Source organism: Pseudopipra pipra, chromosome 1, assembly GCF_036250125.1.
Source record: "Pseudopipra pipra isolate bDixPip1 chromosome 1, bDixPip1.hap1, whole genome shotgun sequence".
Taxonomy (NCBI): domain Eukaryota; kingdom Metazoa; phylum Chordata; class Aves; order Passeriformes; family Pipridae; genus Pseudopipra; species Pseudopipra pipra.
Window position 1 is genome coordinate 119,923,063 of NC_087549.1, and position 14,651 is coordinate 119,937,713.

At 42.1% G+C, this 14,651-nt stretch overlaps 1 protein-coding gene across 2 annotated transcripts in view; it reads left to right on the forward strand.

Annotated features, from left to right (window-relative positions):
* The first annotated feature begins 1,164 nt into the window (after positions 1–1,164).
* The window catches only part of ANKRD28 (ankyrin repeat domain 28), a 118,766-nt gene continuing 105,279 nt past the window's right edge, over positions 1,165–14,651 (forward strand). For both annotated transcript variants that reach the window (XM_064673795.1, XM_064673815.1), the window contains exon 1: positions 1,165–1,259. In XM_064673795.1, coding sequence (XP_064529865.1) covers positions 1,233–1,259 — 27 coding nt within the window. In that variant the 5' untranslated portion in view covers positions 1,165–1,232. The remainder of the gene's footprint in view (positions 1,260–14,651) is intronic.

The following is a 14,651-nucleotide window of genomic DNA, read 5'->3' on the forward strand; positions in this document are numbered from 1 at the left end:
AGTGTCTTGATTTGGCCTGTTGCCACTACCCAGTGTGATGACTGTTCAGCTGCTGTTCCTCCTTCCTCCCATGGCAATGGGCTCTTGAGGGTCTGAGATGGGTACCCAAGACACGAGGGAGGTTCGGTGCAACCCCACACCTGCACCAGCACCCAAGCCGGGCATGGGTGGCCCCAGGGCTTGAGGCATCCCCCCACTAGTGGAGCTCCAAGCAGAGGAGACCGTGATTGGAACACATGGTAGAGTCCCCGAGGAGTGTTTGTAATAACAGGCTGTGGGAAAGAACAAGATGTGGCTGGAGGTGGGAGCCATGAGGACACAGGGCAGCACTTCGGCTGGACCAGTGCTGGAACCAGGACTGGTGATCAATCTTGCTTCCTGCCTCCCTCTCTACACAAAACCCACTGTTGTGCTCAAATACAGTAGGTCAAGGACTAATACCAATTTTGATGCCAAGCACATATTTTACTAATAAACCTTAGTGATTTTTTGGAGGACTTTTGCCTTCCCTTTTGACCACGAGCATGTACAAATTCCCGGTGTTCCCTTCCCCTTCAGGGTGGGATGTCGTGCACATTCCTGACAAAAGCAAGCGGGAAAGGGGCGACGCCTTCTCTCCCGGACAGGACAGGGGCTCGCACCAGCGCTTGGATGGCGGGTGACGGGACCCTTCCCAGGCGACCAGGGGCTGGGAATCACCTTTGCCGGAGGAATCTCGCCTCGGGCCAAGCCGCCTGTGCCGGTAATCCCCGGCTCGGGGCTTATCGCGCCAGGTGGCCGAAACCACGCCTGGGAAACCACGGCGATTCCTAAGGGAAGAGCGGCGGCCCCCCAGCCGTGCCGATTCCCGATGTCTCCCGGTGTCTCTCGCCGCCACTGCCCCCACGTGCCCGTCCCGCGCTATCCGCCCGCGCCGGACCCGCGCCGCCAATCAGCGTTACCCTTACTCTGCCCCGCCTCCCGCGGGCCAATCAGCGCTACCCTTGGTGGCGCGGGCGGTCGGGCTCGTTCAGGAAACCTCTCGGGAGGGCGAGCGCGGGGCGGGGCGGGGCGTGAGCAGGCCCCGCCTCCGAGGGCGCCGAGCGCGGTCCGTGTGCGGGGCGGTGGCGGGCGAGGGGGCGTGGCCAGGGGCGTGGCCGGCGCGCGGGCCGTGGTGGCGGGGGGGCGTGGCCGCGCGGCGCGCGGAGCCGGGAGTCGTTGGCGGCGGGCGGAGGCGGTGGCGCGCGCTCGCCATGGTGTTCCTGAAACTCCGCGAGCAGGTGGGCATTCCCGACCTTCCCTTCTCCTTCTCCTCCCCTCCCAGGGCCGCCGGGCGCGCCCTCCCCCGCCGCGGTGTGCTGGCGCGCGCGCGGGTGACAGGCGGCGGGCAGCGGGCGGCAGCGGGAGGCAGCAGGAGGCAGCATGGCTGCGGTGCCGCCGCCGGGGACCGGGCTGGGCGGGAGGCGCCATGTGCTCCCGCTGCGGGCGGGCCCGCCCTCCCGGGCAGGTACCGCGCCGAACAGGTGGCCGCGGGAGCCCTTGCCCGCCGGCCGGTCGCCTCCGAGCCCACGCCCCGGGAGCGCAAGGGAAGCCCGGGAAGGGTGATGGGGGTGGGTCTGCGGGCTGCCCTTGGGCCAGCCCTGTCCCGTGCCTGTTTTGGGGAGGGAAGGGTTTCTGGACCGGGGTACCTGGGCCTCAGGGACTGCGCGGTGTAAACGGATTGACCTGGAGACACCCGTCGGGGGGCGACGTGCCCGGGAGCGGGAGCAGGAGCTGGCGCCGCTCCCCCGGAGCCGGCCCTGCGCAATTTCACGTGCCCGGGAGCCGCCTGCCCGTCCCTCCACCTTTCCCTTCCAGGCCTTTACAATCTTTTGTTCGGCCGCCGTGCCTTTCTCCTCCCGCGGTCTTGACAAACCTTCCCCGAGCCCGCGCTCCCCTCCCGAAGGCAAAGGAGGTTCTTCATGCCTTTAGTGGTTTGTTGCTCTCGTCGTATCACACCCTTCTTTGTCTGCCAGGCTCTTCTGTTTCCATTCTAGCTGGTGAAAAATACTTGTCTTGGCTGCTCTGTCCTTTCCTTGTGTCTCCCCTGTCCTACCTATTGTCTCCTGTGTGGTATCAGGATACAAAGGTGGGAGGGTCTGCGCTGCCAATTTGCCGCCCGTGAAAAGATGCTTCCTAGGAATGGTTTTTTCTCTTGTTTTCATGTGTGTGAGGCCAAATTCCGTGTAAAAACTCATACAGCCTGCTGTGGGTCTCCTTACTACTCTTCCTTGAAGATAACCGACTGTAACACCACCCTCTCCCAAAAAGAAAAGCCCCACAGGAAAAAAACACCTAGAAACTTGGTAGTGGTTAGGTAGCTGGTATGCTATGTGTGTTATGCTGATCAGTATCAGCCCATCCTTACCTTCGAGTCCTTTCATCAGGTACGTATACATCTGTGTTTGCACACTTAGGTTGCCATGGTCCCTTGGGATTTTGTTCTAAAAAAATGTTTGGTGATATGAGGCTGTGTCCTGCTGTATTGTATGTAAACTTTGTGAAGTCTCATGGTTTTTTAAAAGCTCATCTATGAATGAGCAACAGTTGTGGACCCAAAATGCATTTAGTGTCCCATGAGTAAGGTTGCCTTTTAGGCTTCATTACTGTTCTTCCATGGGAGGCTCTCCACAGAAATCAGCGCTTGTTCATCTTTTCTGTTAAATAAGCCCTTCTGTTAAAACCAAGAAATACAACCCTTCTGCAAGTAACCATTATGAAATAATTTTCAAAAGCCCCGTTATCAATATGTTAACATGGAAGTAGTGTACTTCAGAACTTTTCTTCTGGGAAGGATCCTGTTATTGACAGATGCTGAGGTGAAATATTGGACTGTGTGGGACCATTGGTTTGACAGAGTAATGCATGTGAGGTTTTCGTCTTCTATTGTGATGCAAGTTTTAATCCAGAAGGAGTACAAGGTGGATTTTTTTAGAGGTTTCACGGATCTGTAAAGGTGAATTGATATACTGGGAACTGAAGTATTCTTTCACTTCAAAGGAGCAGGCAAAGGAAGGAGGGAAGAGAGTGCTGGTTTTGAAAAGTCTCTTGTAGAGAGAGTGATTTTTAGCAGCAGCTGCATTTCTGCTGCTTAAGTGTCAGTTGCTTGACAAATCAGTTATTTCAAACTAAATTCTGTTAAAAACTGTTTTCTTTAAGAATGCCAAAAAGTCACGAGGAATCATATTAACATGAAATCTCTCAGCTTTGCTAGCTACAGAGAATTCCTCCAGGCCAGTGTTCTTCTGCAGTATGCTGCAAGAAGTCTTGACTTGAGGACAGGATGCTGTGCTGATATTGTAACACCACCTGCTCTTTAAAAAAAACAGCCCGTGGTACTATGTGCAAGTGGAGGTGTTTCTCTTCAGTGTTACGTGAAACATGCTTCTTGTTTGCTTGAACCATATACTTTGCTTCATAGTGGTGTGTTCATTTAGAATACAGTAAATTGTCACATATGTTTGTGGTCCCTGTAGTGAGTCTGTCTTTCTTTAGTGGTGGCTGTGCTTCACAGGGGAGCCCAAAGGCTGCTCTGTTTTGTACTGTTGAGCAAATATGAAGGGGGGGAAGTGATTTGCTGGTTTCCTTCTGCAACAGTCAGATAAATAACTTTCTGAAACAAAAATTCTACTAAATAAAGTATTACTTTAATTCTTAAGATTATTTTTCCAAATTCTAAATAAACCTATTGATTTTGCTCTTTGATAATGTAGAAGGGCTTTGTGTTACTTATATGTCAGAATTATGCTGGAAAGAAGAGGCAGACTTGCTGCATACAAGAAGCTTGGTATTTTCTTACACTTGTTTTGGTTGAGTTTGTCAAGTTACTGCAAGCTAGTGTAAATGCCGTGCTCGGAAACTACAGTGAGGTGAGAAATTCTGCTCCGAGGCTCTTAGTTGAGTTCAGAGGGTGAAATCCCAGTTCCGCTTGCTTGATTTAATTTACTTAGTACCTGATAAACAAAACTTTGATCCTACAGATGCTTAATATGTTTGTGAAGCTCAAATATTTGTTTTTGTCTGTGGAACCTGATTTGACACGTTTAACCTTCAGAATAAAGGTTTTTCATGCACTGAGAAGACTAGGCCTTTTCTTGGGTTCAACAACCAGCCAGCAGGTGCATTATCTATAAATTTGTGTTACTACTTGAGCTTTATTGCTTTGCCAACCTATGAGGTAGGAATATATTTCAAAGTTTTGACATAATTGAGGGTGTACAATACACTTTCAGAAGTGACTTATGTGTTTGCTTTCAAAGTATATTAGGTATCTAAAAAACTCATAAGCATGTTAACAAAAATTACATTTGAAGCTAAATCGAACTATATTAAGCAAGGTTGATACCTGTAATGCTCAATAGCAAACTTTAACTCAGGTATACAAAAGCAGTCATTCAAGTGTCAAGTCAGAAGTTGTAGATTGTTCTCGTTGCTCTTGGTTTGTTGTGCAGTGTTGGACAGACGTATTTAATAATAGAGGAAGCAAATCTGCAGTTTCTGAGGCTTGAACCATTCAAGGTAGAAATGAAAAATATGGTAAGCGTACCTTATGATTAAGGTATTTGTTCTTAAGTTTGCCTTCCTACTGTCTTCATATATTGGTGCTTGTATACTAGGTTCTTCTAGATGAGAAGCTGCTTTAACTACTAAAATGCCAAGTGAGAGGAAGCCTATAAAAGTTTGTTTCTTCCTGAAACTGCTCCAAGAAATGGCACTGAAAACCAAGTTTAGGTCAAGAGTTACTTATGTCTTATCAGAATTTATTGGGAGGGGAGGGCAGGGAACTGAGGGGTGTGGGGTAGGGAAAGAAAAAAGGTGTGACTTGCTGGTGGGCATCCACAGTGGTATGCCTTGGTCTCATGTATCAAAGCCCTCAACTCTCCATAGTTAACTGTGAAAGGCTAAGTGTCATCTTCGGTTTTTTTGCTATTCAGTCGTAGTTTCTAGGTACATTAACTGTTTCCTAGAACAGGCAAATCCTTGCTTTAAAGGGTTGCAAGGTAGTCTCTTGTACACCTAAGGAGTAACTGACGGCCTAGTTTTTCTTAATGTGCAGGTGAAATTTGGATTGTTTAACAGCCCAGGGATTCGTTGCTTTTTGGTTACAAGCCTTACCTGTGTATGTGCTTACGGGTCATCTTTTAGGCTCGCATAAGCCTGCATCTCAGCGTAGTTTTGTTGAAATGTATGAAACTGGTCTAAACTGGAGGATTTTTTTTTTTTCTTCAGTTTTGCAGCTATATAAGTACTTGTGGCAAAACTTGTTGGATGCAGCATCGTTACAGTTGGTAAAGCTTTATTTTTTTCTTTCAGTGCATTATAGTTTTAGTTATACGTTTTCTGTTTTTTCTGAATCTTAAATGTGTAATAGGAGGATATCTTGGGGCTAATAATGGTGGGCATTTGAAAGGATTTTGTGTGGATTTTTCTGTATGACTACTAGACTGTTCTTGAGGCAATACATTTATTTCCAGAAGTCAGATGTGAGTGGTAAGGATCTGAGTAGGAACAACTGCATGAAGATATTAGAGTGACCACTTATCTTTAAAGTCCTTGAACAGTGAGAGCACTGACTTCTTTATTGCCCATTTATATCTTTCTCTTAGCTAAGATGGATCTTGTTCAATTGGCAGTTAAACAAATGTTTGCAGTGTCATAGTGAACACTCTGAATGCCTCTATGGTTGCTATTTTCATTACTGCCAGCGTTAGACTTCATTCTTTTAGAATTCATGCCAAGAATAAATGTCCCAACTAGTTCCTTGTTACTCTAAGAGGAGGAATGGTCTCCTGTGGTGATGAAAAGGAACTGCTGCTGTTCAGTGAAGGAGGGATATGGTGGGAATGGAGTTATGTGTTACAAATGAGTGAGTTATGTGTTACAAATGGGTGAGTTATGTGTTACAAATGAGTGAGTTACAAATTCTGTTCAGCTGTAGCCTAATGAGATGTGTGTTTTCGTTTTTTTTTTTTTTTTTTTAGTAGAAGTTACTTTAAAGTTACCGTTCTTTTACAAAACCCAAACATTTCTTTTGGGAATCGTGTAGAAGTTTAGAACCCTTCTTTGTGCTCTGTTCTCCATCATATGTTCTTCCTAAAATTTGCACCTAATCTTTTTAAACTGTATACAAGATAATTAAATTAAGAAGCTGTAATACTTACCAAGACACCTGAAGTCTTACTGTTAGTTCTCCTGCTCCCAGGCTAAGAACTTACATGTATTGAAAAGATAAGTTTCTTTAATTGATGGACAACTTGGAGTAACTTGAACTCCATTTATCTTGTTATAGGCAGTAATTACCAGCCTTTCCATTAGAATGTGCTGAGAGAACCTGGTTCTACCACGTGTTCGTTTGGGGGGATCAGATTGCCCGATGATAACTCGGGAACTTTTGACTTGCGAACAAGCAGTTCTTCTCAGTCAAGAAAATACACTTTTTAAAAGAAGAAGGAAAAAAAAAAGGTGGGGGAGAAACAAAGCAAGCCTTGATTCTGCAGTCAGATCCTTATGGCAGATCCTGTTAACTCAGCAGCCTTCTGTGAGGGTATAAAGGTCTATTCATGTAGATAGCATCGAAGTTTCTGACCATTACTTGGAGCAAATATCAGGGGAAAAATGAGGCCAATGTACACTTGTCTATGAAGAGGTGACTTCCTTAGCACTCACAAAGATGATTCCTTCAGGAAACTAGTAGCTGTTGACTCTGAACTAGCAATGTGCTATCTGATGTGGATTATTACTTTCCCAGATTTCTGTGGTTGTTTCCATTCACTTAAATGGGTTGTGGAATAAGATCATTGAAATTAGGTGTATTTGGTATTATGTACTTCATGTCCTCCACTTCTTCTTTTGTCAGCTGGTTTGTTTCTCAGGTGCTGCATTTTTCTGTACTCACCTGGGCCTTCCGGAGGTTAAACTAATATCTGATCATTTGTTTTTTTTGCTCCTGCCAACTTTTTTTATTTTGTTCTTACCTCTATTCCTCTACTCCTATTTCTGGAAATTGAGTGGGAGACTCGTTGCCTTAGTTACAGTGACTAACTGTTTCAAAGTTATTTATAATGTTTGTGTTTAAGTAACCTGTATCATAATACCAATCACAGAACATTTCACATCAATAAAAAAATAAAGCCATTCATCACTCAATGCTGGGAGCATGCTTACAGTACTGATTCTTGGGGGTTTTGTTTTCCTTCATTGTTGGGGGTGGAGGACAAATTCTAGTCTGGTATTTGAAGATTAATCTGAAATGAGGTGTCTTGGTGTTATCCTTTGTGCAAATGAGGAGAGAATCTTAATATTTATGCTCTGAAATATCAGGGAATGTTATTCTTCCTCTGCTTAGGAGAGTGACACTGGCACTCTCCCCAAGGGGTGGCAATATACCAGTTCAACTATGTTAATTCAGTTGTGATTCGGGTGTTGATGAATTATACAGCACTGACCCATTTCAGCACAAAAAACAGAGCTAATGCAAGAGTGGTGGGACTCAGTAGCTGGAAGAGAAGGGAAGATGAGACTTGTAGGCAGCTGTGTGGGTGCATAGAGTTAAAGAGGAAGCACCAGCAGTAATATGCAAATAAAAGAGCGACAAAATAGTTGATGTGTAGCATCCTTGAAGACTGAGGAACTACTTGTTAGCTGAAGCACCTGATGACTTCTGTCCTAAAATAATGAGATGCTCTTTACTGTGAATGGAATATAATCTTAGAATTTTTGTTTATTTCTACAGTAATGTTATGTATGTGAACTGAGTGAACAGTACTCTGTAAGTAGAGTTTTTACATGACTAAAATCTACCTATTTAGGGCAGCCTGAGCACAAGTATTTTTCCCACTGTAAGTACTGAAACTGTATGTAAATTTGAGATGTTTAAAGCAAAGGTCTGCCTATTCTAACACTGAGGGCTTGGGGAAAAATAAAAGGAAAAAAGCAAAACCATTTTGCTTAAGCTTATCTTAAACTTCAGAACTACATTTTCAGCAATGGAGGTGAAAAAGTTTTCCTGCCCCCGAGTAATTGTAACTGACTCATATTAGAACTTAGTGAATGTCCAGGTTTTATACGTAACTTCGCCTGTTTACATGGGTTAGGCTAATTCTGACTGTGTCCTGAACTGTTGTAGTCATCCTAAGTATTTAATGTTTCCATACTCTCAAACAATGAACTTCACTTAATGGCCTTCCTAATTCCAGATGATGAACATTGACTTGTAAGTTCTTCTTGGTCATTTTGCAGTCATGCAATCATACTTAAGGCTCACTCTCACTTTGTGCTGAAATCCTGTACTCGTTTCCATCTGGTGTGGAGAAGAAAGCATGGATACATCTGGATTTTTTGCTATTTTTTTTACTTTGACAAAGTGAAGATAGTACAGTGCCTTAATGAAGAAGGAAGAGAAGGGAGCACAAGCAAAGACTTTCAGCATGGCAAAATAAGAACAAAATTACAGTAGTTAAAGCACTGAGACCAAAATGAGCCTATTTAGAGCTTACAGAATTTCTAGAAGCCATGAAGAATTCATGTTTTCTTTCAAGATTTTGCTGTTTGTCCTCCTTTTTGATTTTATTTTGATAGCTCCATCTATGCTGGTCCCCCTGACATGGAAGAAGTTGAGCCTTCCATCAGGAACCTGGTCATCGAGCAGCAGGCAGCATAAGAGACCAAGGATCTACCTAGCTCATAGCTGGAGGACCTACTTGAGTCATAGACACCCGAACTGGAGGGAGAAAAAAACACATTCAGGAAGTTCTATAGTCCTTTATGTACTAACAATCTATAACTAATGCATAATCTAGTCATTTAAATCTGTTCCTGCAGACTGCGTTTCCTACAGTGTTGGGGTAATTGATATTCTCTTCTTCCCTGTCCTATCTTCAAGTCATCTGCTTCTTCTGTCAGTTGCTCATGGGACTGGGCAGGTAATCCATGCAAAGTCCTTTCCATCCTGAGCACTTGATGTCTCTCTCCTGCCTCAGATCTCTATGTAGTGTCTGCTAACACTTCATTCACTCACCAGTGTCTCCCCACAAACTATTGTTGGTAGATTAAAATGAAGGACATGAAATCAGAAAATGAAGAAAACCAAAATGCTAACATTATTTTTCTGGTTATGTTATTAGTTATTGTTTTGAATTAGTGAAATGTCCCAAGTTATAGTACAAGGATGCTTCAAAAATAACATATTAATGGAATTCCTTACCCCTCTCCTCCATCACTTTGTAACTGCAGTTTTGTTCAGTTCTTGCTACATTTGTAAAACAGGAGCATCGATAGAAAGAGGTTTTATGCTTAATACTCTGTTGTTGTGCTGTCTCTGCTAAATTAGAGCCCTATATTGGTACTGCCTGCTAACCTTTATTTCCTTTGCTTCTGTCTCAGTTCCAGGAGCAGTATTTTGCTTTATAGCTCTGCTCTATCCATTGCTTTTTTCTTTTTTAACAGTACTTTCATTCTAGGGGATAACTTTCAGTATTAGGGAGGACTTGTAGAAGAACACTTTCTCTTCTTGTTTCTGTCACCTGCAAGATTGCAAATGCCATTACTAACCTGCATCATTACCAATGCTGTAGTAATCATTCAGCTCATCATTTATTTCTTCCACTCCTACCTCATGATGTTTGCTGTTTCCTTCCATCCACCAGCACACAGCCGTTTGTTTATTATCTAACACTACTCAGATAACAGAATGAGAAATCTATTAAAATAGAACGTTTGAAGTAAAGAATAAGTAACATTTTATGACTTGTCCATAAACATTTCTCCATTCTTTTTACCATAAGTTTAGCAAATTATGCTTACTGCAATCAGGGATGTAAATAGTCAAGTTAATCTACTCCATAAGAAACAGAGCTCAAGAGAGGAGTTCTTTGAAAGTCTTCATAATGAGAGTAAAAAAAGAAAAGTGAGGAGAGGATTTGTAAAACACTAGAGTGAAAACCGAAAGGACAGAAATGGTTAGGATATCACAGATTGTCAGTGTCAGTGAACAGCAATGCTGTTCAGGGTTTTGTAGTCAAGGATCATCCAAAAACCAACAGGTATCCAGCTACCCTGTGGATCTTTGTTTACAATGACTTCAAGACATTGATTTCTTTTTCTGCCTACTGCACCTTTCTACAGCACAGGAAAGGGACTCTCCCAGCATCTCTAATCTAAAACTAACATTGTGAATAATATACAGAAGAGGATGTCTCCTGCTGTTTTTCTACACCCAAAGATGTAAAAAATGTTTTTTTGATCAAGTATATCAAATTTATCATCTTGGAAGGGCAAATATAGCTGCATGCAGCCACATTTTTTTATTTTTGAAAGGGCTTTGCACATTGTGAATTGGTTTCCTGGTGTTTTTTTTAACTCTCAACATTTAACAGGCCATAATTGTTTAAAAAATGTGATGTTTTTCATAGTTTGCATTTGAACAAGTTAGTTGTGAGGTTTTCACATCTGAAGGTTGATAAAATTTCTGTAATGCTCTGCATATATGTTGAAACTGCTTTAGTAATCATTAAAGTATTAAACTTACTGCATGCATAAGTCTAGAACAACTGCTAGAAATACTGTGGTTCATGACTCTAGGCCCAAAAGTAGTAGAAGAATTTCACAGAAAAATTAGTACGACTGTTAAAAAGCTGCTGATTACATCTTTGTCTTTCAACCTAATTGTCACCCGGAAGGTTCTCTCTTGCTCTTGCAGTGACTATAGAAAACACCCTATGCATTTAGGGTATCACACTGATTTCCTGTCTCGACTTCCAATCCCTTACATGGGGAAGCACGATGTGTTTCCTTCTATAAAGCTCCCTACTGGAACTTACATAAGCCAAAGAAATAGTATCTGTTTGAATGGCAGGAGGAATAGCAATGCCAGGGGTGTCTGTGGAGACTATCAGAGGAGAAGTCCAGCTCCCGTTCCCTGGAAGCTTGTCATACCGGTATTAGCAGGGCTCTCTTCCATGTTGATTGGAGATGTTGCAAAGTTGTTTTGGAACTGTCATTCTGGAGTGAGTTCTTTAGAAAATTGGCTCTGAATGACCACAAGCAGAAATAAACCTTGTAGACCTGAAGCTCAGTCTGGTGGCAGCAGTCAGGCACAGTTAACTGAATCCAAAGACAGAATGAATGTGCCTGCAGAAAAGAATGAATGCGTCTGCTGGAGCTCAGCCTTCCACGTTACGGGAGCTCTTATTACCTCTACTAGCATACATTACATGTGTCCTCAAAAGCTTTTTTTTTACTTATTTATTATTTCATGACTGTAGTGCCCATTAGTGCTTCCTTAATGTTGCCTGACACCCCTTGTTTTCAGAAAAAGTAACCTGTAAAAAGTAGGAAGGATAATTGAAGAAAAGAGGAGGAAGTGTTGGAATGATGCCATTTGACCTGATGGTTTCATGACCTGCTCTTATGTGGAGTTTGGAGACATGTAGCCTGGCTGTGATGTGTTGTCACAGGATGCCTGGTCAGAATGCCAAGTTCTTACTTTTCATGCTGTATGGCATGGCTGCAGAAGTGAGGTGGCAGCAGCTTTGGTGTATTTGCACTGTCTTGATTTTTTTTCACTAGATAAGAAACAATGAAAATGACCTGTAACAAGCAAGGTTAAATACAGGCAGGAACAGTAGGATATGTTTTTCTAGTTACTCTGTTTTTCCTTTAAGAGATTAATTAACAGCCAAAGCTATGCTAATTATATGACTTGGAAATTATCTACCACAGTGAAGGCTAGCATTTTCAGCTGACAGATAGGAGAAGGAAATACAGATACATGAACTACTGAATGCAAATATATTTCTGGTGTAGGGTAGGACTGTGCATGTAAGAAATGGAGTACATTGCTTGAATAAACCCTGGTCTTTAAAGTCAGAAGAGTAAGTAAATTGTCATGAAAGGGTAGGAGTTCAATAATTTTAGGATGGAGTTTGATGATGTGCTTCTCCTTGAGTTGTTTTTTTTCATTTGCAAGGTTTCTAACAGTAATGATTGAAACTCAGTGGCTTCTGATCTCCTGCAAAGGCCATGGTTTGATATTAGTTTGTAGCTGAGCTTAAGCAGTCTTTCATTTTGTTTTTCTGCAAAGTGGTGAAACGGGAGGGGGAGAGGCAAATTATTTAGGTTAGCATATGACTGTGAAGTTGTTCCTTGAAAGTTTTCCTTAGTAGGAATTAGAAAGGAGTGTTTTGGCTCAGATAAACCTACTCTAATCTCTTGCCTTGTGTCAGAAATCCTGTAATCAAAGATGATGTGTCTTGTGTGAGTGTCCTTTGGTGTGGGGGCTGGTGAATGGAGAAACTTGAGTGTGGTCTGCCTTGGACCTCTCTCTCTGGGAAAGTAACTTTATTGCTGTTGGACCTGCAAGTTCTTACAATGTGTTTTGAAACTCAGCAACAGGCCTAATTTTCTTGTCTGATTCCTGATTGTTTTGGGGCTTGAGTGTGGTTGTGAATTGCTCTTTAATTGTGAGAGAACTAGGGTCTTAAGGAGTCTGCTTCTATTTATAACACACCCTGTTGACTTATATTGACTACAAAAACACTGAAAGAAGAAAAGTTCCTCTGTGACATACTTATTTACCACATGTGCTGCCTTTCAGGACTCTCAGCTTTTTCCCTGTCTCCTATACAACATGTCAGTAACATGTCAGTTTTCTTGCAGCATTTTAAAGTTGTTTTTTTCCCCTCTTAGGCTGATCACATGCTCTACTACTCAGTTTTACAACTGGAGCTCTGCAAATGACATCCAAAAGACTTTGTCTCGCCTTCCATCTCTTCTCAAGAGGTTACAGTGAAGGTATAAGACCATGTTGAGGTAGTCCAGTTACCTGAAAACTATGTGCCAAAAGTAGTTTGAATTTGCTGCAGCCTTTTTCCTCATAGAATTATGTATGGACAGAAGGCCCTTCAACTTCTTATGCTTCTTGTGTGTGCAGTTTTAATTCTTGGACACCATCCAGTAACGGCTTGGAGTCATGCCTGTTGTGACTAGTGATCCCTCTATCTCCCTGCACAGATATATGCTTGGGGTAGGGAAATATCTAGTAAGAAAATATGGTCGTAGAAAAATGCCTAAGTGAAATAAACTCTACAAATAGTAATTAACGAAGCATGTCAGTCTAAGAATAAACTGCGGTCTTCTGTAATAGAATTTTTTTCATCTCAGCTCTATAGGAAATGGAAATAAAAAATAGTACTTAAACTTCCTGTTATATATTGCACATATCACGTAGTATGGTTGTATGGATACCACAATATAAGCACACTGGTTGTGCAAATATTTTTATCATCAGCTAAAGAAGGTAGTGTTTTGAATCGCCATCAGTGAAAGCCTTATCAAGGTGGACTGTTCCTTACTTTGTTCTGTTTCTCAGTTTGATCGTGCTGCAAAGCTGTTTAATTCAGTGGGTTATGGATGAGGTTATGCATGCATCTGCTGGTTTTGTTTTCTGGAATAAGCAATGATAAAACTACAAAGCTTGGTTTAAAAAAAGAAATCAAACAGAACTGGGCATGTCTTTTGACTGTAAGAAAGCACTGGGAATAATTACCTTGGCAAATAAGGGTATAATAAAATTGCACTTAACAGTCTCCACACAAATACATATCACCTACATATCACCTGTATGTTTGTGAGGACCCAGTGAAGGTCAGGTTACAGCCTCTATTTCATGGTTTTTCTTGAAAATGCTCATCACCATTTAATTTATTTTTTTTTTCATTTTAGCCTAAAAACCTGGGGCAGTCATTCAGGGGCTGCTTTATGAGTAGGTCAGCTGTCTGCTGTGGCTAGAGGATGATATTAGTGCTGCTTCTAGTAGGTGTCAAAACGCACGTGGGTGACATAAAAATGTAAAACATAAACAAACGAACACTGGAATGTGGGAAGGGGGGGTTGGAACAAGAATGACAAACATTAAATAAAGTGCACAGTGTTAATAAGAAAGTAGTTGATATTTAAGAAAGCTTACCTCAATATGAGATTTTAGATTTGCTTTGTAACATGAAAGAATATGAGAGGAGAGCAGAATCTTCTTTGTTATGCTGAAATAAATGAAGTTATTAAAAGTATGCAAAGTTTTGAGAATACCTGTATTATGTAGCTGTTAGTGTTTAAAAATGAGGGTCAGTGTTGCGAATTAAATTACATTTATGGTGATATTCTCGCTATTCTGTACTTAATGTTCCTTGTCTTATAGCAGATACGGAGTACTTTTTGTTGTGCTTTGTGTATTATGTTGTACAAAGGTTCTCAGTGATAAGACTAGACAAAAGGTTAATCTATTTTCAGTGTGGTTTATTGGCATGGATTGTGGGAACTTTGAGGGAATGTTCAAGCTTGAGTACATAGAGAACAGGGCAGGGAAATTTTTAATTTAAAAATTACATTAGGGAAAGATATGAATATTAACTTTTTAAGACTTAAGTATACCATCTACTTACATTCTTTCATTCCAAGAATTATAAAAAAGTAACACTTAAGTAGTGTATATCTGTTGCCAGAGGATTGAATTCAAGCTGCTTCATGGACGGAAGTCATGAGCTAAGCACTTGGAACGAGTTTGTGAAAGTTCACTGTTTGAAAGCGGCATTAGACAACAGTAGCCTCTTCTGGAACAAATGGTATTTTTCTTTAAAATT